General features: G+C 37.1%; 2 protein-coding genes across 8 annotated transcripts; one reads left to right on the top strand and one right to left on the bottom strand.

Moving 5' to 3' along the window:
* The first annotated feature begins 1,730 nt into the window (after positions 1 to 1,730).
* LOC136779666 (uncharacterized) lies at positions 1,731 to 25,395 on the top strand. 7 transcript variants are annotated; one of them, XM_066737407.1, is made up of 20 exons: positions 1,731 to 1,870; positions 8,188 to 8,354; positions 17,391 to 17,641; positions 19,839 to 19,924; positions 20,017 to 20,212; positions 20,345 to 20,715; positions 20,888 to 21,110; positions 21,202 to 21,350; positions 21,499 to 21,531; positions 21,838 to 21,932; positions 22,006 to 22,179; positions 22,257 to 22,469; positions 22,602 to 22,871; positions 22,957 to 23,130; positions 23,216 to 23,414; positions 23,818 to 23,999; positions 24,066 to 24,282; positions 24,369 to 24,489; positions 24,566 to 24,780; positions 24,860 to 25,395. In XM_066737407.1, exons 2-20 carry the CDS (start codon positions 8,292 to 8,294, stop codon positions 25,012 to 25,014), a joined length of 3,387 nt encoding a protein of 1,128 aa, XP_066593504.1. In that variant the 5' UTR covers positions 1,731 to 1,870; positions 8,188 to 8,291; the 3' UTR covers positions 25,015 to 25,395. The 7 variants fall into 7 exon arrangements, with proteins under 7 accessions (XP_066593504.1, XP_066593518.1, XP_066593513.1 ...); XM_066737416.1 differs by lacking the exon at positions 1,731 to 1,870 and adding an exon at positions 4,766 to 4,793; XM_066737377.1 differs by lacking the exon at positions 1,731 to 1,870 and adding an exon at positions 4,857 to 5,451.
* On the bottom strand, positions 9,730 to 12,720 carry LOC136775841 (uncharacterized). Its single transcript, XM_066730956.1, has 7 exons — positions 11,238 to 12,720; positions 10,941 to 11,177; positions 10,818 to 10,874; positions 10,549 to 10,722; positions 10,220 to 10,458; positions 9,969 to 10,137; positions 9,730 to 9,884 (listed from the first exon to the last, which is right to left on the bottom strand). Exons 1-7 carry the CDS (start codon positions 11,362 to 11,364, stop codon positions 9,730 to 9,732), a joined length of 1,158 nt encoding a protein of 385 aa, XP_066587053.1. The 5' UTR covers positions 11,365 to 12,720.
* Positions 25,396 to 25,640: the final 245 nt, after the last annotated feature.

A 25,640-nucleotide genomic window follows, 5' to 3' on the forward strand; every position in this document is an offset into this window, starting at 1 on the left:
TCTGTTTGCTACCATGTAAATCTCTCCGAAGCAACTACCAGGTAAGAAAGCACCAACCAACCACGACCAAACCAACGACACTTTACCGGCTTCTCCTTATCTCTCCCTCCCCTTTCTAATCGCGTCCCACGAATTATTCTCCCCGTGTATATAGCGTACGATAAATCGATCGCGATGTATTTCAAACTGTCTGGCTCTCTTGGAAAAACAAACCGCGCCTCGTTTTAAACGTAAATATTACAAAGGAATGGTATATGTTAATGACGATTGTGTGCCTCCAGTTGGAATATTGATAATGCCTAGTGAATGTTACAATGATCCAGAGGTGGTAAGCGGTAGTAAGAGGCCCGAAACCATTATGGATTCGTACGGCAGTTTAGGAGAGTGCATTATTTTCTATTATTGGCTATTAGACAAACAAGCCAGTACATAGTAATTGCATCGTAAAGTAAGTACTCGGTGCAAAGTGGCGCGCGTTGTAATCAGTCCACGAGCCAATTATAGCGTGGATTATTTATGGCTAAAAGTCTCGTGAATTATACAGCTATACGATTCATTACGAAGTGGACGCTGCTGTACAGCGAGTAACACGATACAAGAAGTCCAGCAGTATTCTACTTGTCACGGCAGAGTGGATAATCGCGGTGAAAAAATTGTGGTTGAGGTCTGAGGGACGCCCAAGAAGTCTTCTTTGTTCCAATCGATATTGGTACTGGCAATAATACCAGCAAATTTCCCAGATCCAATCTCAACCTTGAAGAGAAACTTCCAAGAAGAATCTCCCAGTCTGGATCATTGAATCCTACCAGAAAATTAGAGATTTATTTACCGAACGCGTGACCATGCATCTGTATATAAAATTTATCTCTGGCACACGATGCAGTTACGAGTTTTCGATTTCAATATAGGAGAGACACAAAGTCCAAGAGTAGAATGACGTGGGCGGATTAAGGTTTTACGAGTGTCAATGCCCGAGGTATAAACATTCTTTCTCTGGCTTCTCCCGGTACAAGCTCATCAATTTCGTCATTTGTCGCGCGTGGTCAGCGGGAATCCATTGTTTAACCGTTTTACAATAATTCCACCAGATACACCTATTAAAACATATAATAATAAAATTGAAGAAAATCTTATCGGATATAAGACTATGCGCAGGTAGCAGCTTTATCGACTGAAAAAGGATTCCAAGGCGTTGATTATTACGTTTTGCTTTGGGATGCTGTATATAGTTGTAGAGTATAGCGTTAGGCATAATAATCGCGGGGTTTAGGCGTGTGGCAGTAGCCGCTGCAACTTGCGAGTGAGTTTGGACTTTCGGAGAACGTTTCTGGTGGCTCGTGTGCGTGTAAGTATATTATATAGGCACTGCGAGGCAGACCGCGCGCGCGGGAAGAAAGTCAAGAAAGCAGGCACAGGGCAGCGGTACAAGTTGAGACAGGGATTCGAGGGAGCAAAGGAAGGCTGTGAAGCGAAGGCAAGAAGAGAGGCTCGGAGGCAGGCAGAGTCGAGCTACTCGAGCTCTCTCGGTTGAACCGAGGTAGGCTGTTGCTGTTGTAGGCTGCTGGCTTGGCTCTGGCACAGCGGAGAACAGAGCAGTCAAGAGACTCAGAGTTCTGTTAGATCCTCTCTCCTCCCGTGATCCGTGATGGTTCATGGTGGTGGTGGTGGTGGTGATGGTGATGGTGGTGGAGGACGGTAGTGGCAGGTCAGTGCTGCCGTAGTCGTGCACGGGCGCGGATGCGTTCCGTTTAGTTCCGTTCGACGAACACGCGCAACGTTGAACACGCTAAACGCATTCGAACGCGTAACCCGAAATCATGGAAATGTGACACGCTAGCGGGATATATTCACGCTCCTCCATCGCGTACAGGTACGTCAACCTTTCGACCTTGACCCTCCAATTTCTCACCTTTTTTTCTCTGCCATCAGCCAGGGCAAAAAATTCCTCCCCCCTCCTTTCCACCTTCGACTCCAACCCGACTCCAAAATCCATCATCCACAATTCGAATGACAAATTTTCAGTCTTTGCAAAGACACGTGGTTTTTTGTCTTCATTGAAGCTATGTATATCGATCTTGTATGATTTCACGGAAAAGTGTATATAATATTTTATGCATATATGTATATTTTCAGTTTAATCGCAATTATAATCAACATCCACCCACCGGCACAGGTCAGATACAGTATCTCAGCTGCCGAAAGCGAGTTTTGAATTGAGACTTTACGCGCGGCCGGCTTACGGTTCACACGTCATGCGCACGTACACGATATCGAATGCAAACGATCTTGCGTCCTTTCAGCCGAGTAGGAAAAATCGTCCGGCGAACGCATTATCTTAAATTGATTTCATAACGCTACGTGTCAGACACGTATATTATATATATATATATATATATATCTTTAGAAATATTTCACCGGCTGGACGAGAGTGACAGGTTGGGTGATTTTTGAAAAAAGAAAGAAAGGCGCAGCCAGTTTTTCGTAGCGCTGTGTAAATATGTAAATAAGTATATGTATAGAATAGGAAGGCATTGACGACGGCGTAGAAGTTTTCGAGAAAATGGGAACAGGTTCCAGAAGTTTACGGACGACCAGCAGGGTACTTTGTTCCCAGTGGGTTTTTGTGTCGAAGGATGCAGAGTCTTGAAAGTGAAAAATCTCGTAAAAATAAGAGATCCGAGCGAGAGGTTTTCGAGGCGTAATTAAAGGAACGAGATTTCGTGGCTTTGTGCGTCGTGGAATTTTCAATGAAAGTTGTGGAATAATTAGGAAGGAGGAGAAGGTCGAAGGGGGTAGAGGTTCTCACGGTACGTACCTGAGGCACTTTTTCTCGTAGAAATTCTCTGAAATTCCCTGAGCGGTTCTCTCGCGATGCACCTTGCACCATAAACTCTGCAGACTCGTCGTGGATCGTCGATGCGATGGGATGCGATGCAATGAGCAAAATAGACGAGAAGCAGGGAATAGCTGCAATGCTCTCCGCCGCGTAAGACAGATGTTGCACGGCCAACGAATAAAGGCCGGAGCAGGGGACGAGAGAAAAAACAGTTTAAAAATATATATATACTACAACGCGCGCTGGTCGAACCTGCATTTCTATTCCTCCTTTTCACACTCTTTTTCCTGCCACCTCAAACTTTCCACTATCCTCACCACATCTATTTCTCTCTTTTTATATATTTCCTCTCTTATTCTCCCCGCGTGTGTCTCTTCCCAACGTGGAATAATGCTTTCCGTTGCACGGTGACTCGCGAGACTCCAACACTGATTTTTCTAGCTCCCTTTTCTATATTTTAAACTACGCGTCAACGTTATTACGAACTGAAGGAAATTCGAGACATTTCTTTATGTAATCAATATATATTTAATAATTATTAGAACGAGAACAGTTATAAAATCTAATACGTGGTAGCTAGACCATTTTATATTCCTGTATTATACACAGTCTCTTTACTCGAAGTTTGCACAATTTTCTTCTTCTTCTTCTTCTTCTTGGGTTTCTTCTTCCTCTTCTCCCCCTACCCCGAGCTCTACAAAGTTGCTTCCTCACGGCACACCGCTCTACTTGCTCAACTTTCGAGTCTTTTCCACATATCACTCGACTGCCTTGCAAGATGCATTACTCAGATCTGTAACATTACAAGGCCCGCACTGCGTTGCATTGCGAAACATTTGCGGATACATCCTTCTCGTTTATATCGTTATATACGTATACAGCAAGTATAGTATGGGCTTTTTCATGTTTTCTTCCTTATTTCGAATAATTGTTGGCAGGACATTTAAGAGGCACTGTGCATACTATCTATTACGTGGATGAGTAGTAAAGTTCATTCAAGGTCATTATGTCATTATTAAGGTAGTCGTTGTCCAGCTTTAAGTATCAAATATGCGCGTATCATCTAGGTAGTAGCGCATCCGGTGATCGGCTGCCTTCGTGCTTAAACTATATATTATAGGTAAAACCGTTCTACCACCATCATTGCCCTTTTAATCATTGTAATCACGTGGATCAAAGTGGGCCAGCAACTTCCCATTTATCGCTGTAATCTCCTGGGAGTTTGCTACGGTTCGCCAACCTCGACTATATAGCAAATATCGTTTACTCCAGAAAACTCTGCCACCGATAGACCATGCGTTGAAAAATTCACACGTTATACCTTTCAAATATACAGGGTGTCCTTCTTAAGACTGCCAAGCCAAAAGATTTGGATAACTGCGAAACTTTGAAAAATAAATCTTTAGGGAATTTTTAAATACAGTTTAACCAAAATATTGTTTCAAGGATTTTACATTCTTTCCTCTTCAACGATAAACAATTTCCTGCACGATCCATATACTTGAAATGTTATTTAGGATGAACATATGTTACATGGACCACACGTTCGATGTGTATAATGTACGCAATAATCCCAAGGAATAATTTAAAGGATGAATTTTTCATGTTTGACCTTGATCACACAAATCTGGCTATAGCGTAAATTCCCGAAGTATCAGAATTTGTAACGCGTCAATGATTAATGTTGCGAAAGGCGGAATCTAAAAATTCACCTTTGTCCCCCAGAAGCTTTTTCTGTACTCCCACGGTATAATAGCGCGTGATCGATACGTTTTTCTTTCTTCGAGTTTGAAATCAACGCCTGCGCATCTATGAAAAAACGAGCGAGGACTGGAGGAATGATTTGGTTCGCGAAAGGATTAATAAGTTACGTGGAGAGGGCCTTCGGATAGATTGGCTTTTCCGACGACCAACAATTGTCAGCGCAGGCGCTGATCCAGTGGATGAAAAACTCATGGTAAATCAACCGACGGCTCAGTACGTTACGACAAGCCCGCAGACGCGCGCGAAATTTCTATTATTATTATTCCTAGCACACTAGAAAACACGTGTCGGTCTCGCGAGAACAATCGCCAAACTCTTGAATTTCCTTCTTCTTCTTTCACCTCGACAGCCTTTATAAATAGCTCCACACGAACCTCTATATATATATATATATACATTCTTTTCACCACACATGCTTCCAATGTGAATTTTAACGTTCCAACCAGAGAGAGAGAGAGGAGAGAGAAAACAAACAGAAGAGAAAAGTTGATTAAACACATTGGAATAATTGGAGTAGAATGAAAAAGCGATGGAGCGGTGAGGGGATCGAGGAAAGAGTTTGGATATATAGCATATCGGACAGAGAGTGATTTATTCGAATCGAAGGAATACAGTGGTCCGACAGGTTGTTGAAACGTTAGCGGGCCTGTGAGCAAAAAGTGACCCAAATGTGTTAACCTTCGTGACAGTTTCACGCGTTCCAGGAGTTGGCCGGTCGTTCCGTGAACTGGTCGATATCTTTATCGCGATTAGAGAATATCGCGTTCGTCTTATTCGCTTCCGGCATCCATTATCAACTATGCAACTGTTATCTAGCTTCATGGGGAAGCGCGGGACCTCCCTCAAGAAAGGTACGCAAGGCCTTCTCGCATGGCTCTCCCCTTAACCTTGGTCGAAATGCGCTTTTCGAACAATGCAGCCGTAATTATTGCGGTACCCTACACCAATTTCTTGCCCCTCCCCTCTCCCTCTCTTACTCCAGACGGTTCTCCAGCGAGAATAACACGAGAATTCCACTCGAATTCGATTCTACCAAAAATTATTTGCTTCTTTACGTGTATGCACCCACTGCGTCTATGCACCGGGCCCAAATATATGCATTGTTATGTTGATAAATTAAACGACATTGAATTTTGCGAAAGAGGAGAGTGGAGAATGATTGAGGGGGAGAAACTGGTGGCGCCTATGCGCCGACGAAAAAACCTGCCACCTGCAGGGTACTTGCCTTGCGAATTTCGGCGTTTAATCTGCTCCACTTTACAGTGTGGACGTAAGTAGGTTAATTGGTAGAGAAAGAAATTTCTCTCCGCCTGATATGGCGCCCTTCTCTCGCTTCTCACAAGCGTCTTCCTCAAACTGGAGAGAAAAATCACGAGTCGATCGATCGACGAAACGATTCATCCGCCAATCCCAGCTCATCCTTCCTCTGCACTTGTATAATCGATAATCTTTTAAACGATATGTGCATGTATATATGTATGCACTTGAGATTATATATTCGTTAATCCCTCGCTCAATGTTGCACAATTTGTTACCCCTGCAGGATGATTCCGCGGTAAATCGATTGGACCTCTCCGTCATTATATTCTCGATTACAACTGAAGCGTCGCGTCGCATTAATCAAACCAAGGATGTTCACGCTGCACACTCGGATTTAACCGGATTGAATATAAAGCGACGATACTGCAGCATATGTTTTCCTTTTTCGTTTCAATCGTAACATGCGCTGCGCAGTTAATAAAGAAATTCTTTGCATCGCTCCTCGTGCTCTGCTTCCAGATGAAACGCGTGTAACTATTGATAATCTCAAGAATGGAATGCTGCGCGCTATGAGATAGGCTAATCTTACACGTGTGTGATTAATTATTATTCATTTATCCCGTCTACAGATATTTTCGACAAACGTGTCTCAAGCTTCTTCTATATTTTATTCATTGACATTTTATTTCAGAATATTTTTATTATTTTCAGTATTATTGTCACGATAGGTCGTTTAGAGCGACTTTCGATAGAAATATTGTGTATTCTGTGAAATATTAATTTAATTCTCGTTTAGGAAAAATTGCTAATAATTTAAGATAGACTCTTGGCATTATAGAAACGTGCCTAGCAATATAAGATTTTCTAAATATTTGGTCGATACACTTTCTGAAATACCAAACGGAACGTTAGTGGACCTGCTCACGCGACTTTGATTGTTTTCTTTCAAGCTGGTGCTGTGCTTCTGTTCCTTTGGCAATATACCATCCCCAGAGTCCACAGGAGATAGTTGCTTCGCTTTCCTCCTTTTGGATAAATTTTAATGAAAAAGTTATAAACCTTGACTTTTCACTTCTATTAATTCTATATTTGGTTATATAACCGCAAAAAGTATCTCTTCCCGACCTGTATCAACGTGTTAGAATAAACGAAGAAGTGAAACGTAAACTCGTGCAATTGGAATAAACTCATTATCACTTTTGGAAGTAGAATCTTGTGCTATATGATAGGAGAATGCACACGTGTCTAGCTGAAGAAACTTGGCCAAAATGCAAATACTGCGGTAGAAATCTATTTATGACTTATTATTATGCGTTGGTAATTGAGCGCGAGTGAAGTTGAGAATGGGAAGTGAGTTAGAGAGACACGTATGTATCTAGTTGCTGCGTATAAGGGTTATAAATTTTGTCTTAAGCCTCAATTGGTAATGTCACGGTCATGTCCTCGATTATCCTTGCTCGTTCCTTTAATTGCCGCAAGAAATCGTGTATATGTGTCCTCGCTGACATTTCGGCTCACTAATCAAAGCACCCTCGGGTAATATCTCTTGCAGCGTGAAACTCTTTCACTTGTTGTCAACTTATGCAGTCCCCGTTTTCCACGATGCTTCCTTGTCAACGACACTATTTTAATCGACTGAATTATTAACTACACACACGCGCACGCACACAAGAAAGATATTGATATTTCCTTTTATTTTATATAAAAGTCCAACAAAGCATTTTTAAAGTAATTTCGAAGGAATTAATTAAGTTGCTATGTCTCGATTACAAATTCTAATGTATCACAGATGCAAATCAGTATATAGCTGGATCGAGTTTCAGACAGTTTACTTAATAATGGGGACATGTCGTCGCAAAAGGAGCTTATTGCATTCATTAAACGAAATCGAACCTCTTGTTAATTAGCACCGAGTAGGATTTGTCCTTGTGCCCTTATCAAGGCTGATTGATAGAGAACTACCTTTGTTGAAGACGCAGTGCGAAGGTCGAAAATACTCTGCTAGTTTAAAAACTTTCTATCTACAAAAATGATCGATTCTTATCTATAGACTCGGAAACTCTATAAAGAAGCTGACACACTTGTTGACCGATAATTTTCATTAATCAAAGTTTTTAGTCTGCCTATTAAATTCTACTCTCTTTGCACTATTTAAAAGAAGGTTAGCTTCTCGGTAAATTAAAATCCTCGGTAAAGACTCGCTTTTAATTAAGCTTTTTACCAAGCTCTATAATTCCCGTATACCAAAACGAAAAAATTTACGAAGCGATGGATAAATAATATTCACTTCTCACGGGTAATTGATTGATTTTATTTTGCGTTTTTAGGGAAACGCGATAGTGGCGCGGGCTGTAGTCCCGTAAAAAACTGGCCTGCCCCTCCAGGGGGTCCAATCAGGCCCATCAACGGTACTGCATCGGGGGGTACCAATATGACCCCTGAGGAATCTCCACCAGATGAAGAATTTGCTTTAGCTTTTTCTCTCAAAACTCAGGTATGTTATTACGTAATAAGTAAAAATCATCGTAATAAATTAGAACAAATTTATATTTAGGATTTTCCAAGCATCTTTATTTAAGTGTATATACAGAAATATTTAACGTTTATATATATATATATATATATATTCTTTGTAAATAAAAGTGACCAGTGGAAAAGGTTACAAATTTTAGTTGAAAATTATTTCCACTCATGGCGTGGGTGGATCCAATGGTTGGTTCTCCATTTGTGACTTGCATTTTGGAATTTCTCGAACTTACCAATACGTGACTGGAATAGGTCGTTTCGTCAAAGGGTCCTGGTAAAATAATGGTTGACGCATAACTTTGGATGATTCCGAATACACGTATAGCTTCGAAGGCTCAGGTAAAAAAGAGAATATTTAGAATGCGAAAGGAATTCTAATAACGTGGAATAAATTTTTGGAGGAAATGCTTACCTGAAGAGCCTACTCCACGGTTTTGTTTCTGGAAGATTAAAAATTTTCTATAATAAATATATACTATTTAGCCTGACTAAAAATAAATATTTCCTTGCAAAGAAATGCACGATTTTTTCATAATTTAATAAAGTGATTATTTATAGTTTAATTATTAGACGCACGAGTGGTTCTTCATAACTGCATTTGAATGTTTTTAGAGCACACGTGCACAAACGAATGATGACTGGGGTCATAATTTCACGCAAGATGTGCCCCTGGTAGAAAATAAAACATGGCCCTGAACAGATCCTAACTAGTTCACCTTAGATTTGTGGGGGGCGCTGATGAGGAAAACTAGCCAGGGCATTGTCGGGTTTGTAACGCTGAGGTTGATCAGAAACTGTTTAGTTAAACTATTGAGGCGTTGATCAGTTTTCTCCGCTAATCCCCTAACTGGCGTTGATCAGTTTTCCCCACTAATTTCCTAACTATTTTATTGAGGTTATGTAGACTAGGTATTCAATCATTTTCTTAATAAATTCATTCTTTTTAAAGCTATAGAGTAGACTAGTGTAAAATAATGCAAATGATAAAAGCAATTACTGCACTTGGCAAAAAGTAAGCTTATTCAATTAAAACAATTTCATTATAACATTTTAAATTGTGGCTGTCACTCTCAATAACAGTTTAAAATATTAATGAAATTGTTTTAAGTGAATTATTAGCTATAGATCACTTTTTACTAAGCTCGGTACTTGCTCTTATCCTTTGTATTGTCTTACATCAGTCTACCCTATAGCTTGAAAAATAATAAATTTATTTAAAAATTTTTTGAATATTTAGTAAATAACTTTAAATCAAAAGATATATTCAAATATATTTAAAATTTATTATAATTTAACACACTGCACAAAAACGATAACCTTTGGAACTATTATAATACATCTGTTTAATTACTATTATCATTCGATGTTAATTTTACTCTCTTACTTCTAAAGCCATCCCAATCCTTGCAATTGCTTAGTGCCACTCCTATTGTTTTGTATACTTCTTTTTCACATAAACTTCGTCCATCTACCTTTTTATGATTTTGTACCATAAAATCTGAAAAATTTTGTTTTATATTAAATAACATATTTCAATTAACATTATAATTAATCTAAACTTATTTTTAAAGATTATTGTTACCTAAAATAAATTTAAAAAACAACGTATTTTTTAGCACTTCTTTCCCAGGAACCTTCTTTATTACCGTGTATTGAAGAGCAAGATCTCTTGACATATATTTTTTCAAAATATTTACAGCAGTCTTGGAAGGTATGTTATCAGGATTTAATAAAGGCGTCAGTGATAATTCCTGAAAAGGTATACATATAAATATTTATCCATTCTAATTAGTATTGATTTTAATATTATATTTAAATATTATGAAAACTCACAAAGTCCCTTGTAAAATCTTCATTTTGAGATAAATTGTCATTGAAATTGCTAAATTCACCAGTTGTTTTAAAAGGTAGATTGAGACTGTATTTCTCAGCAAAGGATTTTCCACCTGTAGTTGGTACCAAAGAAATATCCCCAACTTGTGAAAGGCAACTTAATATTTTTCTTTGATTTCGAATGACCTCTTTTATATCAGCATTTAAGGAGACAATTCTAGATTCTATTCTTTGTAAATCTGTAAAGATAATAAATTCCTTATAAATTGTAGGATTTTAATTTCTTGTTTAAATGTTTTTAAATCTAATCATAATCTAAAATCAATTACCAATATTTGCATTGGTTACAGGGGTTGTCTCCTTGTTTATTTTTAGCTGGTCATTTCTTTCGGGCTCCATTTGAAATACATTAGGATTTATTGTAATTGATTCTCTGCAACCCGTAGCATCAGAATTACTTAAATTATTTAAATCTAAATCCAGTGTCACAGCAGTATTATCATCTAAAAATTTATTTAAAAATATTAAATAAAAACATTTATAGATATTAAAAAATTAACTTTAAACTCTATTTATATTATAATATTGAAGTTCATACCTTTCACCAACTGAAGTGTTGTTGGAGGATGAAGCATCACCGTAGAATATTGAAGCTCTACTATAAATAAAAATATCATAATGATAATGTAAAAATAGAGGTGTGTATTTATCTCTTTCTTACGGTTGTCTTCAATTGATGCAAGTACATTGGGATTTGTATTTTCATCTCCAATTACTTTTTCCTCCGGAGTATGAAAATAATGTTTAATTTCCTCAAATTTGTCAGTTAAAGCCTTTTTTTTATATTCTTGCACTATTCTTTGTGCTATCTCAGGTGGTTCTACATCAGTCTCAGTAGTAAAGGCATATTCCACATTTTCTAAAGTTTTTAATTTCTTCACAGCATCTTTATAGGTTTCTAAATAAATTAAAAAATTTTTTACTAAGTACTTAAGGTAAAAGCATAAATAATACTAACTTGCTTGTCCTCTTATTGATACAGTGAAATATGGCCATGACTGTGATGGGTCCGCTACACTTTTCACCAAATTATGAAGCAATTTACAGCTTTCTTTCGTATATGGCCCAGGAGGAAACCTTGTCATACACTTTCCTTTACTTTTATTGTATTCTATCCATTTTGATGGTACTATATCTATAGTTTTTGTATTTTTTGGTCGCCCTTTGGATATGAATTCAATCAATTGAAATATATATGCAGAAGATGCAGATGAATCTAAAATTTAATATATATATATAGTTTTAAAAATCATGAATGTAGGTAAATTGAGTTTTACCACTACTAGATTCCTCGTACTCCATTTTTGTTATAAAAATTAGTATTAAGAACTTGTTAAAATTGAAATGCAAGGCACATAAAATAACTTCTGATCGTCTTTAGTGTGTAAAGGCAAGTCGAAAACTAAAAGGCTAGGCTGCGAATGTGTACAGTGGGAACCTGAAAACCTATGTTACAAACAAAAAATGTAAACAATAAGGCGCAGAGGCTCGTGATGTTGCACTCTCTCTAGCTAAAGGATTCTCTTTCACATTCAATCCTGTCGAAGATTGAGAATTTTTCTTACAAATTCATGCTGCGTTAACTTTACGAAAGAGTAATAATATTCATTTTGATATATTACACACATTCTTTGAATTTAGTAACATATAAGATGCAATTAAATAAAGATTGTTGGACCAAAGTATACAAGCGCACAATTTTTGTTTAAATTTGAAAATTGATCAGTGTATGCACATGGGCGTAGCGCATGCGCATTTAAAATTGTCTAGTTTGATTGCTGTTGTTTACATTCAGAGAATGTATAATCTATTAAAACGAATGTGTTTATTCTTTCGTAAAGTTAATACTATACTAATGTGTAATATGAAAAATTCCCAGTAATTGACAGGATGGAATGTGAGAGAGGGAAAATCCTTACGATAGTACAAAATATTTTACTGCTCATTACAAATTGTTTGGTTAGCTGTCATAAATAGTTCAAGCAATATGTGTAATATAATGCAGTGTAATACAGGGTAATGACAAGTGTGCTGTGTGTAATAGAGGTTTTTCGGAGATAAGAGGCTCACTCTGCGATATTTCCTTTTATTATTAAGTGAGCATCACACATGTGCCCATTAAGGATTTTCCTTTGTGTGTGTATGAGAAAAATAAAAAATAAATCCAAATGTATACAAATTGGCAAATGACATCATTTTAAAAACCATATTATTGAAAAATTAAAAACTTACATTTTATTTGTGTAAAATAGGTATGACAAAATAACGTTCCATCTCCTCAGATGCAAAATTGATGTGCAGCTTTATCATTTTCTTGCTTATGTTTTGAAAATCTGTTTGTATTTCATTTGTTGATGGCATGTTCTTAATTTCCCACAACTTGAAGTAATCTTCCTTGCTTGGTCCAAATGTGTAAACAGGTTCTTTAGTTATCAGTATATTACCATGAATTAAAATATTACCACCATCATTTAATATTTTTTTAATTTGTAAAATTGTATTACTTTTTAAAAGTACTACATTATTAGGATAACGTGTACTTATTAGTAAACCATTATATTTTATTATTGAAATTATATTTTCTTTTTCCTTAATTACTTCCAAAATTGGTGGTATCTTTGCTTTCTGAGAAATGATATTATTTTTTTCATGCAACCTGCGACAAAATTGTTGTAATGGCTTATTTGAAGACCGAAGAGTATTTTTCATCTTTCCCAATGTATTTTCAAAGGGAAAGGCAGATATATCTGATAAGCTGCACTGCATATTTTTTACATCACTAGGCAAATGAATCAAGTTGTGTACATTTATCACACAAAATTCTGATCCGTAAAGATCTTTTGCCTTCTCAACAAATGTTTTCAAGTAAACCTTTGCATCTTCAACATATTTAGTACACAATTCATCACTGCATAATATGCGACAGGACACATGCAATAGTAAAAAATGTTTGTAAATTTCTTCACTTGCAATATATTTTATAATAAGTGGCCCACAATATAATATAAAAAATCTGAATTCCACTGCTTTCCATTTAGCATAACAGTGTAATTTTCTTGGTTTTCTATTGAATTCAACAGGAACTTGATTTTTTATGTACTCCATTCGTCTTGATAGTTCAGTTTTTTGGTAGCCACTGAATTTTACTTTATAATTAGATGAGAACCATGCTTCGATTAGTTTCTTCATGACCCCTAAACAACATAAGTGCATGTAATCCAGAGTGAATGCGTTGATCATATCAATTGGAGGTTCAATGAGCATTAAGGGAGAAACTGCAGTATGGTGATCAGGATTTGTGAAATTTCTAAACAATTCGTTATTTCTAGGATGAACGTTTATTGGAAGAAAAACCATTTTCTTGTTTATTCGTGTCCCTTTAATTTCACACCGTTCACAAGCATAGTAACTATTATGTCCTTTAATGCATTTCATATATGCTCTTGCAGGTGTATCACATATAAAGCATTGCAGCCTGATCTGGAATTTAATTCCATTTATTATCATACCTTCAATATGTAACTCATTGATCTCTTTAATAAATTGATTAAGATATTGGGTAATATCTTTTGGTTTTGAATTTCCATAATAAATGGCTACTACAAAAGGCTCATAGATATTCAACTTTATATGTATTTTACATAATATTGGCCAAAAATGTTTATGGCTTGATTCACCTAATGAAGTCCCATCTACATTAATTTGAAGTTCGACTATCTTGTTTTGATGTGCTTCAGTATTAATGCATGCTCTTATCCCATTTTTTATACCAAAATAAACAAATTGGCCATCTGTGTCATCAGAATCTTTCATTGGTACAATTTTATATTGTGCCTTATTTGTACCTAGTAAAGTTTTGACAGAATGTGGAAGTGTTGGTAATAGCCTGGGTCTTAGAATATCCAATAATTTATCTGCATGTGCATGTGGAATTGCACAATTTAGAATCCATTTACGGATTTCATTTATTTCTGGATAAATGTTCTCACCTTCTTCATGATTATCTTCGCATTCATTTTCAGTTTCGCCTTCTAATTCACATTGAATCTCATTTACAACTTCACTTTCAACTTCGCCAACATTTTCATCATCTATCCTTTCAATTGAAAATTCTTGCAAATGATTTTCAATATTAAAACCGCCAGTTTCAGTCCCAGATGAAACTTCTATGTCATTCTCATGGTCACTTCCACCTTCCAAAATCACTTGAGCAGGGCACACCGAAATTGTTGAACTGATGGCTGAGTTTGTTGGTAAACCACTTACACTCTGAGTTAACAAAACATTAGTTTTTAGCTTCTTTAAAAGTCTGTGTTTACGTACACGAGCACGCACTAAATTTTTCCTATAAATAGTCTTCGTATCCATTTTACACTTTATATAAAAAATGAATAATATACCTTAATTTATGGTATGTTCAAGAGGTAAGTTTTAATACCAAAAATTGGACCAAATCCAGTTGAAATCAGTGGATATTAACCCTTTCAACGGAAAAAGCCACGTGCAGATAAATGTGAGGACAGAACACGAAATGAAAGAAGTAACAAATATATTTATCACCATACGCATTGATGATCACTAGAAAAATGGCATCAATTGTTAAAAACTAAGTGAAACTGATTAAATCCTAAACAGCTCCAAATCAGTTTTCCTTTATATGTACCTCCTGACTTACATATAACTATCCATTAAAATAATATACATGTTAGTGATCAGTGCCAAACCAGTACCAGGTCAGTTTTTCTTTAACCAGTTTATCTGACTAAATACTAGATAAGTTTCCAAAATAGCTTTATGAACTTCTACTAAGGTGGTCAGCGCCAAGTCAGGGCTTGATCAGTTTTCCTTTAATCAGTTTCTCTGGGTAGATACTAGATAGGCCATCGAAAAAACTGGATGAATTTCTACCAGGGGCGGTATACATATATATATATATATACTAGGAGCATCGATTCTCGCATAAAACGCTTTGGTATATAAAAAGGCTCAGTTCGAATTTGCATGTGCGCGTAAATACGAGGCAAAGAACAATCCTAAGGTACATCGTACCTCTCGAGGCTTGGATTTATGAATGCTGAACTGAAATTACGCGTACGTGGGAAGTAACGTGAAATAATGTTTTCCGCTGCATGGTGACTTGTGAGACTTGTCCTCTGATTTTTATCGTTCCTTTTTCTATTCTACTCTACATTATAGCAGCTATTAGGCTTAAACGACACTTTGGTCGTTTCTGATCAGTATTCATCACGTGGAAAGTTTAAAACTTTCTTATACAATTTTCTCTCTCTCTATATATATATACATATGTATGTGTACACATATATTCTTGTCGAAAGCGCATGCAAGAATGAAATAATTGTGTAACATTGAATAAGACAGGTATACATATAGATATGTCGAAATCGTACTGATTAGGTTTATCTTACGAGGGTAATTTGCTCGTGTGTTCCAGTCTGCGAAGGTAGAAGATTGTTCGAGGAAATATGTTTCGGCCAAGTGAATGGGCTGTTCGAAGGAAATGCAGACTGTACGTAGACGAGGTCATTCAGCTGTACAACGCGGCAGGAACGATATAAATAGAAATATTATTTCCAGAACAAACTATTATATGTATATTGTATATATATTATATGTATGTATATAGTATAAGAGTCGACGAATGACGGTTGGCTCGATCGATTTTAATGGAAAATTAGCGAATTTTTCATCGATAATTCTCAATCATAGGAAATCCCTCGATAAAAATATCAATCCAATTAAACAAATAGAAAATGGAATGGTTTCTCTAATTAATGATGCAATTACGGTGAGATTTGGTAAAAGTGGGGAAAAGGTAGCGTTAAGAAATTCTCCAAGACTCGCAGCTATGACACAATAAATTCGATCCTCCTGCACGAGGCAACTTTCGAATTAATGTGAAATGTTGCAGTCTCTAGGTAAGATTACAATTGCGCAAAGGAGAATTATAGGGCAAGGCGTGCATGGGCCGCTATATTTCTCGCTCTTGTAGGTGTCCCATCGAACCACGCGGCAATCACCCTTTGAAATGCAACGCTCTATTGTATATGTATATGTATATTACAAGCTGCGTGGCTGTAAAGGAAATTCGAATATACGCCACACGTTACTCGTGTCTTTATTATATATTATAAAATAAATAAGAGCTTTGGAAATGATTGTGTTTTTGCCTGCACTATATATATATATATATATATATAGTAATTTCAGCGTCGATTAATCTCTCACCTCGAGTCGGAATGACGTCGGGGAAGAGCGTCGAGAGTGGCAATTTGGTAATTGGCGGTGGAGCGAGAAGCATATAAATAAAAAAGTAGGTAAACTTTGTAGATCGCTGGGAATCGACGCGACGCCGCGACGTGGCAATGGCGGGATCCCAGTTTTGACATTGCACGCATGGTTTGCTCAATTTTCTCGGCCTGCAACTTGGAATAATTTGTGACATCGTTTGAGCGGCAGGCCGTGTATTCCGAGAGAAAACCGATCCACATCGAAGGACATCCGTTCCTTCATCGGACTTTCTCCCTTTCGAACTTATTTACGATACCTACTCTTACACGCGTCATTGCAACTTTGTTTCTTCCCTCCTTCCTTAAAAAATCTGCAATTATTCTTCTTTACAGCGAAATCCCGCTATACATACGTAAGAAAGCACCTGGTAAATCCCAGAAACGAGCCGCGAGGATAACCGTGAAACAGCTTACATCCACGTGGAAAAATTGTCGAATCCCGCAAGCGAGCGAGGAGAGTTTGAAAAATTAAATTTGTAAGGAGCGTAGTGAGAAATGGGGACGTGGAATTCCGAGAGGAAAGGTGAAAGTAATATTGGACGGTGAATCGATAGAAAATGTTTTCTCCCCGGTGAGTTTGATGATTTTCACACGTGGCCACGCAACATCGCGTGCTACCGGTGACGCTTGGCTCCAGTGACGTCATCGAGCAGACGTGCTACGTCACTAACCTTCGGCTCGGGAGCGTAATATAGGGATGGGGAAGGGGGAGGGGGGGGGGGTTGAGCTGGATGCACGAGTCGAGAATCAATTGTGTTTATTTTGTTTGGTCCTGTTCCTCACTTTGTTTTTGCATTTAATAGAGAGATGCAGAGGCGACGCGTGGAGCGATGCTGCTCGGGGCTGCACTGGCGGTCGCGTGGATCATCGGGGCTGTTGGATTGTCGGTGGCGTGGCTCGTGTTGCTCTTGGCGCTGGCTGGCACCATCGTGAGGACGCGTATGTGCCGGCTCCTTCAGACATCTCTGCAGCACGAATTATCCCGACTGCGTAGGAGACGAGCGCTCTACAAAGACGAGACCGCCGAGTGGCTCAGTCTTCTCCTTAACAGATGGTAAGCGCAACTCCCCCACCCCTCGCCCCGTCCACCTTCACAGTCTTCCCATATATAAGCAATTACACTGCTGCAAATTTTGCGGTCTCCGTTAAATAATTTATAATGTGTGTATTTTATTCTTATATATACTTATAAAACTCGCATTGTACAATAATAAAAAGAATATAACGATAACTCCTCGATATAATGTTATGTCGCGTGATAAGAAAATATATAATACTATATACCGTATAGATATATATATATATATATAACCGCGCATCGACTAGGTGAACGAACTTTATGCGGAATGGGCATTTGTAAACATTCCACATTCCTCACGTGCATATGCCGCCGCAGCCTTTCACGTTTCTCTTAGGCTCAATTCACATTTGCACACCTTCCCTTAAACGTTCCACTGACGTATCTTCTCGTATATTATGTTACAGCTGTGTATGTGGAATTTCGTCGATTCTGTTTCTATACAACACGCCTGCTTGAGTTTGCTACGGGGTGAAATGAAATTTTAGATTTTTTATCGAATTCTTTCTTTTTTTTTTAGATTTTCAAGCTCTTCTTCCTGAAAAGGAACAGAGTTGGAATGCGGGGGAGGAGTTTAGGGGTGGGGGGAAAACTGGATGGAGTGTAATACTTATTTGGATACCCGATAGACCTGTTCGAGAATTCCTGCTAACCCCTCGACTTCTCTCTCGCTCGAGAAACGCTATACACGCAAGGGAAAGCAGTCAAATCTTACGTTCGCCTCGTGTACTTGTGTATCGCGTGCGTGCACGCACTAGACTCGCGTGACATAATGTCGATCCTTGCTTCGAGATTGGCTGTTTGCCTCAACAGGGAATCGCCCTTTCGCTCGCCTATCAAAACCTCGCTAAATTCACCAGTCTAACGGCTCTTTAATCGCAAAATCAGTTTTTTTTCCATCAGCTTTTATTTCGTTATGCCTCACTTCGTTTCATTTATTTTTGCATAAAAAATTATTTTTTTAATAACCTTTTTTTTAATGGAGAAAATTCATTAGTGTACAAACAGGTACAGAGTTTTATTTAGAGATGCTTAATTTACAATCTTATAATTACCCCGTAAACTTACTTAATTGCTGGAACACCATCGCTGCTCGTATTTTCATTTCACTCCATTGTCCGTGGATCGCAGTTCCCTGGAATTAATCGTTCCAACGTTAAATTATTCCGACTGCTGAAGAAAATAACGGTAGTGTATAATAAAAGTTAAATTGTTGCCTTTTTTAACGCTTGGTGTAAATCCGTGCAGCAGCAGAAATGAGGCAGAAATTTTGATTTGCTAAACTGTATATATACCTTTTTAATATTTTTGAGCTTCGGTGCGTTACATGGAATTTTGTAAATTTATGCCATGTTATTTCGCAGGCGTGACAAATGGTTAAAACGTACACTGTGATATCGTGTTTGCACGGGACGGTGCACACGTGTATGTATAGTCATACGCGAATAGTGCGAATTCATAATAGTTTAGCGACAAGGGGGGTAAGTTCACAAGTATTCGCACTTGTTCGTCGTGTGTGTATGTGTGTGTAGACCGCTGATGCACATAGACTTTAATTCAAGCCGTCATCTTTCTCACATGTGGACCAACTCAGCTCACATCCGGTTGTCGTAGCTCAGTCGCTACTTTCAATTCAAATTGACCCTTTCCGCATCCGCTTATTAAAATAATCCAAAAGAGAGAATCAACTGTATTAAAAGGGACAATTTTCACAACGTACGAATACCCCTCTCCCGTCTCAACAATTAAGTCATAGTAACACGCACCAGACTCGAATTTATCACAACTACTTAAACTTAATTGTGCGTGCTCCGCACAAAAGCTCTAAGCTAATTCCTTTTCGATAGTATCAACCGTTTAGGTATAGCAAACCTTCAATTATTCGCGCAAGTACGCGTCTATTTTTAATACTCTAATGGAAACTGCTAATTTTTCTGACAGTTAACAATTTACTACACGTGTACAGAAAAAATGGAGCCGGAAAATAATTAAATCCGATGAAAGCTATTTCCGGCCAAGCACGAGTTTATTATTAACGAAGCTTTTTCTCCATCGATGAATAATAATTTATGCTTTCTGTTCCACGAGCGAGTTAATATACGTACATCACGGATGATGAGTGAAAGCCTTGAGTAATTTTCCATCTTTAAGATGAAAATTAATTTGATTGCAGGTGGAGGTTTAGTGCTGCGAGTATATTTTCATTAGCCAAGGAACGGTTGGAGCCCTTATTGAACGAGGCAAAGCCTGGAATACTCGGTAAGAGGGAAAGAGAATTTTCCTGTAGAGTATATAATTCTCTTGAATTTCCTCTCGACAAACTAACGCAAGTGTTAATGAAACAATCGAAGGTCCATTGGAGCTGAGGGAGTTGACCTTTGGGGAGCAAACACCTTGCGTCACTCGTATAAGGACCTTGGATTACAGCAATGATGATGATGTCCCTAATGGTTATTCTGGTCAAACAAAATTATCGATCGAGGCTGATATCCGTTTGGACTGCGAACAATTTCGAATGCTCATTACGACAAGGCTTTTCGGCAAGGGGTAAGGTCGATCGTCCATCAGTTATTATTTTCCTACTTAATTACTCAAAACAATCATCCCGTATCTGTCAATAAAGAACTATATGGTATTCTTAGAGAATTATGGTGGATTTGTTTTTAATACGTTTCGCAGAATGGGAATGGACATTGACCTAGCTGTGGAAAAGCTGTCACTATCAGGTACGATCCTGGCCACCCTCAGCCTAAATTCTTTGGCGCCGTTTCCACACGCGACTGGACTTAGCGTGAGCTTCCTGGAGAAACCGGACGTCTGGTTCAGCGTGAGAATATTGCGTGCAGTACAGATGATGGAGGTGCCTCTGATTAAGACATGGATCCATGCTGTGGTGACCGATGCCCTGGCTAGTTGGCTGGTTGATCCTGGTCATCTGGAATTGAATCTCAGGGCCCACGAGAGACCAGGCCCTGTCCTCGACTCTATCTCTAACTCTATTCCACAAGGAGTGCTCACCGTGGTCTTGAGCCAGAATGGATCCAATAATGGTAAACTGTATAGTAAATTCTTGTCAGCTTTATCAGAATTTATATTGTCCTTTATTTTTTTTAATGGGCTAAATCTGAGAATTTTATTCACTATTTTTGTTTACCAAGTATCAATATTCCATTAATATAGCAATTGTTAAAATATCTGACCATCAGTTTATTGTGCTTTCAGTTTTGACCGAGGAGGAAAGGTGGTTGGTTGTAACCATTGGGGACCAAAGAAGAGTGACTACTCCCTTAAATTCTACTTGGACCGAGGATGTATCCTTCTTGGTTGGGTCTTTGGAAAACGAAAGAATCACGATTAAATTGAAAGCTAAGAAACTCGTCAGTACTATTACTATAGCTCAGTTTGAATTGGCTCTTGGGGTCTATAATTGGGAAAACTCACAAATGTAAGTTTATTTTGTGTAGCAATTGCTTAAGAGTGAACTACAATTGTTTTAATATAAGATAAGTAAAATACTCGCTTGCTGAATGTTTCAGCGTTGAAACCGTATTGCAACAAAAGAAGCCATCCAGAAATAGCTCCAACATTCCGAATATCAACGCTAAATTCGAGTACACGACCCTTCCAAACCTTGAGCCGGATTTACCACCTCCAGAATATCCAGAGAATACATTGCATCCTTCAGGTTTGTATTTCATTTATTTAAATGCTTCTGGCTATATAGCTATGGTAATTGTGATGAACTTAAATTTCTACGATGCTTTAATTTATATTTGCTACGCGAAATTGATAATAAAATTAGAACAATTGTTATTGCATTTAATATTTTGCAGCTCGTAGTTATAACTTCCGAAAGCAAAGATCAGGTAAAATAAAAGTAAATAGCTCCGAAATGAAATGTTTATGGCGTCTGATTTCTTTATCCCATGAATGTTTATTTTTTTAATACTGAATGTTGCATTGTTATGGAAAAATAACTGTATTCTACCTGCTGCTTTAAAATAAAGCCTTCTTTTATTTTTTGATTTTATATATTGTGTAGTAAAATTGCTCTGACACTTGATATAATCCACTACGAACGTGGTTGTTTTTCTGCACTAATGATATGGACTTGAAGTACAAAGATTGCAAAAATTTTGCTCCAGAGTTTTAACAAAAAGTATCTGTTACAGGTGTATTGGTGGTATACATTCATTCCGCTGATAATTTAAACAGCGACAATTCTCAGTGCAATCCTTACTGTATGTTGTTCAATAATCGTAGAAAGGTGCGTTTTATTATTATTTAAGAAATAAAGTAATATCAAACAGGCTGGTTGTTTATTAATTCTCCATTTATAGGTGAAAACGACGCATTATATTCGGGGCAGTACATCACCTTGCTGGGAATCTAGAGCCCAGTTCCTTGTACAGGACTACACTCAAGTTTCTCTTAGCTTCGTTGTTTATTCGTGGAATATCTCCAAATCATCCGACACGGATATGCTGGGTCTTGCTATGTTATCTCTCTCTCAGGTATCTTTTGTCGGATTAAAATAAATTCTGCACTTTATGATGACTATTGATGATAACTGAAGGATATCACGTTTCAGGACACTACGTGGTTGATCAGAAAAGAATTGACCTTGAGCGGCTCGAATAATATGTCAACAATGACAGTTTCAGTTTTATTTTATCCGGTGAAAACTGTACAGCAAGTAGTGACTAGTCGTCGTAGTAGCATAGTTCCACAAGCAGCGGATGATGAACCCAAAAATAAGAGAAACAGCCTTCCATGGATGCAGCAAGCAGTTAGTATTGATAACGTATATCAAAGTTCCATTTTTGTTTGTCTTTTTTTTCTCCTCTGTCTATGTCTCTCTCTCTCTCTCTCTCTCTCTCTCTCGTGTTTTTTTTTTCTTTATTTTCGTCTTTTAAAATGTGTTGTTTTTTCATAGAAATTACTGTTGAGTCACAAAGATATGGATCCAGCATCATCAGACATTTCTAGCCTGCTCTCTACGGGAAGTGGCTTAATGGAGGTGACGCTATTGCGGGCGAAGGATCTCGTGGCAAAAGATTTAAATGGATTCAGCGACCCGTTCTGTGAACTGAAACTGAACAACGAAACAAAGTACAAAAGTAGCATAAAGAAGAAGACACTAAATCCTTGCTGGGACGAGAGTTCGATAATGGGTTTGCCAAAATCTGGTGAAACTCTGGATATCGTAAGTAGCCTTCATTCTAATTTCATACATTTATATTTAAGGTAAAAATTTGTCAATAATCTATTTCCTCGTTTTTTCCTAAAAGGTATTATGGGATCATGATACTTTTGGTATGAAAGATTACCTTGGAAAAGTATCACTGAATCTTGAAGATATCCGAAAGCTATCTTCCTGTGATCAGTCCACTTGGTTCACGTTAAGGGGAACCAAAACAGGATCTGTCGAAGTGAAGATCAAAATTCTCTCGGAAGAATGCGAGGTAAATATTATAGAAGAAAAACGTTAGGTTAATTAAAATTCTTTGCCTTATTAATTTATTGTTTTTTTTATGATTGACTAATTAGACGCAAAGTACGTATGCAGCGAGTAATATCAGTGAAACTTCTTGTTGCGCTATTGTTGAGAACGAACCAACAACGAACATTATCAGACGACCTTCCATGGAAAGATCGAAAATGAGATTGCATTTAGATCACGTCACACCCCCACCTCCTCCGCCGAGAACAGTAACTCTCATAAAACCGACAACTTCCAATATATCTGGTAATAAAAGTAGTTTTATGCGCAGAAAGAAATTTCCTGTAAAATTTACTGCTAATAATTCTAAAAATTACCGTGCTCTGCACGCACTGCGTTGATATGATAAAAATACATAAAAACTAACGACAGTATAATAATTTTTATTGTGATGTTTACTAAAGTTCTCGAGCCCTTAACGTAAATTTTACCAAGTTAATACATTAATCGATATATACAGACCTATAATAATTACTATATTTATCTCTATAAAATTTCTAGGATTTTATTTCTTCCTCGAACTACCCTATGTAGGAATAATATAATTTTTACAAGAAATTTCTTTTTTATTTACATTTATAATATATATATATATATATATATATATATAAGCGACTAAAATTATTAACTACATTTACAAATCGTACAGATAAAGCCAGTACGACGAATAAAGATCCGGCCGAAATGAATGGAAACCAAACACCTTGGATACCCAGAGTGATTACCGAGCAAGTCAATAATTCAGTTGATGACATAGATGCTTCAAAATTGCAGCAGAGACGGTCATCTTTCATGCCGCAGTACAATAGTTTTAGATTGGTGAAGGAAAAAGTGACTATCTGAGCTTTGGCCTTAAGATACCTTGGAGTTTAGTGTACATGAATACTTTTATTATAGGTGAGAGGGTTGAAGCTACGTAGATTTCGATCCGAAGTTAACATCGAGGAAAAGAACGATGCGAAAGACGTGTCTTTGAGCTTGGAACCTAGAGGGGGTGGTGAAGCCGATGCTACTGAACTTTTGCAAGGAGCTGGATTGGCACATGCAGTTTCTCAACCGGACATGCTTAATAGAATAAGACAAGTTAGTCCACATATAAGGCTAAGGCCAAACGGTTAGTATCAGAACTCGCAAAAAACTTGTAAAACACTCATAAGCATTACGCTTTAGCTGGTTTGTATAAATTGAGTTTTCTGTTAGAATTAAAACTTATCAACGGAACGAGGGAAAAATATTCTGGTATAGAAGGTAAAGTACTACAAGCACAAGGCTTACATGTAGCCCACATAGCTCAACTTTATTGCCAAGTAAAATTACAAACGTAAGTGTACAGTTACGCTTCATCACGATGATAAATTTAACGCAGCCAGTTTAAATGAGAGAAAAATCAATTATAGATGCGCGAGTCCTGAAAAAATTTCAACCTCGACTCACGCTGGTAAAAGGATAGCAAAATCACGACTTCTACCAGCCATGCCTAATCCACAGTTTAGCATAGATTTTCACATTGACGGAAACGGCGTTCCCAGGCAGGCATTGCTAATATTTGAAATTAGAAGTGCGAGTAAAGAATTGCTTGCTAGCAGAAGAATCACTCTACAAGAGTTATTGGGTAACAGATTAATTTACAATTTTATAATAAAAATATTTTTACTAATTTAACATTTTATTTACTTATTTATTACTTACAGGTGTATCGGCTGCTACGGATGAGGTTCACACATGGTTGGCATTAAACAATGGGGCCTCCTTAGAGGTACAAATCGCGCATGGCAGAGAATTGAAAAATAAATCGTCGAAAAAACTTTTTCGTTCTTGGTCGGTTCATAGAATCGGCAAAATATGAAAGTGGCTCAAAGTCAGATTAGTCTGACAGAATCGATGATATTTTCAAACCTCAAATCAGCCTTCCGCGTTTACAAATTAAGTAAACGAAAGCTATATCTTCACTGATCTACGATAAGCGGAAAAGATATCATGTACCAATATATATAACATTCTTCTATCTAATTAGTGTATATATAAAATATCTACACTATTGATATATATGACAATTTCTCAAAATCATGTAATTACATTAACTTTTGTATTATATTAGATACACCTTTTTTATACACATCCGTTATTGAAGAAGATAATATTGCATTTTAATCTACCCAAACATTCGTTACATATATATATATATATATACTTAACTTATATTAAGATCGATATTATTATTATCAGAATTTATTATAAATATTTTATAAATACATGATATATATATATATATATATATATATATATATATATATAGTATTCCTATAAATGATAAATATACAAATAACTTGGTTAATATATAAAAGTAAAAATTCACATATTTTAAATTTAATGCTGACTTTTTTAAATTGTTTATAAAAATATGAGAAAACCAGATTATAAAAGAAATATATCCAAAGATATTAGATACTCCCTTATATTAAAGAACATATT

The sequence above is a fragment of the Prorops nasuta genome, unplaced genomic scaffold (genome assembly GCF_024137725.1).
Source record: "Prorops nasuta isolate Cenicafe-Biocafe unplaced genomic scaffold, Cenicafe_Pnas_1.2 PNAS00002, whole genome shotgun sequence".
In the NCBI taxonomy this organism is placed as follows: domain Eukaryota; kingdom Metazoa; phylum Arthropoda; class Insecta; order Hymenoptera; family Bethylidae; genus Prorops; species Prorops nasuta.